General features: G+C 44.0%; 1 protein-coding gene across 1 annotated transcript in view; it reads left to right on the plus strand.

The window, feature by feature from the left end:
* Positions 1-853, plus strand: part of SARC_06100 (hypothetical protein) — a gene marked incomplete at both ends in the record, with an annotated part of 3,762 nt that extends 2,909 nt beyond the window's left edge. Inside the window, 2 exons of the mRNA XM_014300008.1 lie at positions 255-487; positions 727-853. Of these exons, the coding sequence (XP_014155483.1) occupies positions 255-487; positions 727-853 (360 nt within the window). The remainder of the gene's footprint in view (positions 1-254; positions 488-726) is intronic.
* Positions 854-2,810: the final 1,957 nt, after the last annotated feature.

A 2,810-nucleotide genomic window follows, 5' to 3' on the forward strand; every position in this document is an offset into this window, starting at 1 on the left:
TATATTCATAATTACGTTTATATCTGTAAATTTAACAGAATACTCCCTGCATGGACGTGGTTTATAAAATATAATTGTTTCTTTCCCTAAACAAGGTATCACCAGGACTACATGGTCACCTACTAAAAATTCTTATCATACCGCATTTACATATGTATATTGACAAATATACGTTCTTATATAAGCATGCGTACTATTGTTATACTGTAATCACATGATACTAATCGTGTACCAGTATGTCTTTACCTGAGCAGACAGCTCTGTATTCAACCTGGAACGGGAAGGAAATCAAGCTCCTCGACATAGTCCCCCCCCAACTAGACCAGAACCCAGTACAAACTCTCGGTTCCCAACCACCCCAACAAGAAAGCTACAGCCAAGCGGATGAGCTCACTCTAGATTTGCATTTGGGCAAAAAGTCAGAGATCAGCCCAGCACCTGGCGGCACCCCTCGCTATGACGTTGACACGCAGATATTGTATATCAGGTACGTATATGAACACTAGTATACGTTTATAAATGTATATATATACAGCCAAAATAGTTTTATTTTTATGTATAGATTTCCGTTGAATATAGTCATATTCAGTTGTCCTAATATGTATCGAATGGATGCGGATGCCGTCTGGCAACAGCTACGTGTTTGTATACTGTGATATCATTGCGTTGGGAATCGCCTCTGAGTGCACCTCACACATCTACGGTCGCACTCTCCTCCCTCAATAGGTGCGTGGATGGTTGGGTGGGGTTCCGAACTGTCCAGTCGGCGACGAAGAAACTCACGTCCAGTTCAGCCTTTGCCAATGGCTACAAACTCCGTGCCACCGGCTACTCGTATGTTCCCCATATGTAAAACCCTAAACTTTAAACCCTAAACCCTAAACCCTAAATCGGATTCTTGCTGCACACTAGGTCCTAGAATGTTGATGTACTAGATGTGTAAGGATATAGTTTTAATTGTTGCTTTATTAAATAAATAGTATGGAGTAGAATTCTTGTAGCAACTAGTATGTGCGTGTTTGAGGGGTTTTAGGGTTTAGGGTTTGAATCTCTCAAAGCATCTTGTTCTGCTGTTGAATCATATGGACTAGAATCACGTACACGCTTGTATGTGCGTGTGCGCAGTGTATGTGTGGGTGCAAATGTACGCTCACAGTATCTTGCTACACAACTGAGTGGCGTCGTGAGATCAATTTCTACACTGACATTGCAGTCAAGCACAAGTTCCGAGCTCAAGTGGTGCGTGTAGAGCTGTTTTGCCATAGATTATTTTACCCAATAATAGCGTGGCTGCTTGTATCCCTAAGCCTATCCCACTGCTGTTGCATATTACACAACGACGGCCAGTACGTCTCCATGACCCATTTTCTTTTATAAAATGGGACAGTTGATATCACCGATTCGGGTCTATTGACCCACTGTACTGAGGTGCACAATCCATAAACTTTTTCGGACAGCGCCTATTCATTCTGTTCCATTCGTCACCCAATCCCAGGCCCGAGAACATGCGCTTTGTATAGCGATTGGTAGCCTAACGGTACTTCTGCGCTGGAGCGCTGACTGAGTTTATTATACATCGTCCGGAGCCATGATATCCAAATACATTTCTGCTGTTAGGTTGGCGGTGTACTAGATCTGTATAGCTAGCGGTTATCCAGCGCCGTTGTAAACCGTTCATCCAACATACGTAATGGCTTGTCGGGATACCAGCACCTCGCGGTAGGCGGGTCTGACATTGGAATGACATCCCCTGAAGAGATTATGTACGAAGTAGCCTTTTAAATCGAACATAGAAGGCGATGTTTAAAAACATCTGGAACCCTCGTGGGTCCGCACGAGTCATGCTGGTAGTAAAACAAACATTATGTATGCGATATACAAAAGCGAAGAATGTTACATGTAGTAGTTTTTGATATTTCCCGAATGATCTGATTGGCTTATTCAGATATTTGAGGGATTTTAGTGTGGAAAGGCTGCAAATACGGTACTTCGACCAATTCCAGTACAAATCGACCCGGAAAGGCCTCAAGATATCAAGGGTTTACAATTCCTAGGGAGACAACCTACAGTTGGCGGTGCCAATATATTATACTCTACTGTAGTGTGGGATTGGGCAGAGAAAAAGCCTTACAAAGCGATACATATTATCACCGGTGGATGGTCCGTCATTGGTTGTAGAAATAGCTATGGGTATGATAAGTAGTATCCATTCTTAAAAAGTAAATGTTGAGATATAAACTAAAAATTCTGTTGTGGGTAGGAGACAGGCGTTCGATACAAAGGGTGGTCCCCCTCTGTAAATGAGTAAGGGATAGGCATGGGATAGTGCACCCCTCTACCGATTCAAGGGCTACTCTTCTAATCAGTCTATTTTGATAACCTAACCATCTGACCCACACACTACTGGGGCCCGTAAGAGGGGGGAGGGGGTGGCTCAGCCTCTACCCCTGTGATGCATTATATGGATACTGCTCAAGGGATAATAGTTATCACAGTACCCTGAAGAAATGCAGCCACACTCACAGGTAGCCTAGTCTCGGAGATGGAGGTATAGGAGGGTGTGCTTTTTGAAGAGCACAGCACCCCGGCATTTTTACTACCGAGATGGCCGAGATTTACTCTGGTGACGGGAATCCTGACACCATAGAGCCCTACATCTGGAAGGTCCACTAGAGTGGGTATGTACTGATTCACACCTCTCATTCTACGAGCTATCCTCTCGTATCATTCCCAGCATTGATGCCGTGACCAGGCGCAGAACCCTAGAACTGGACGATCCACTAGAGTATTTCGTGGTTCATACGAGCTTT

Source organism: Sphaeroforma arctica (assembly GCF_001186125.1).
Source record: "Sphaeroforma arctica JP610 unplaced genomic scaffold supercont1.422, whole genome shotgun sequence".
NCBI classification, from domain to species: domain Eukaryota; class Ichthyosporea; order Ichthyophonida; genus Sphaeroforma; species Sphaeroforma arctica.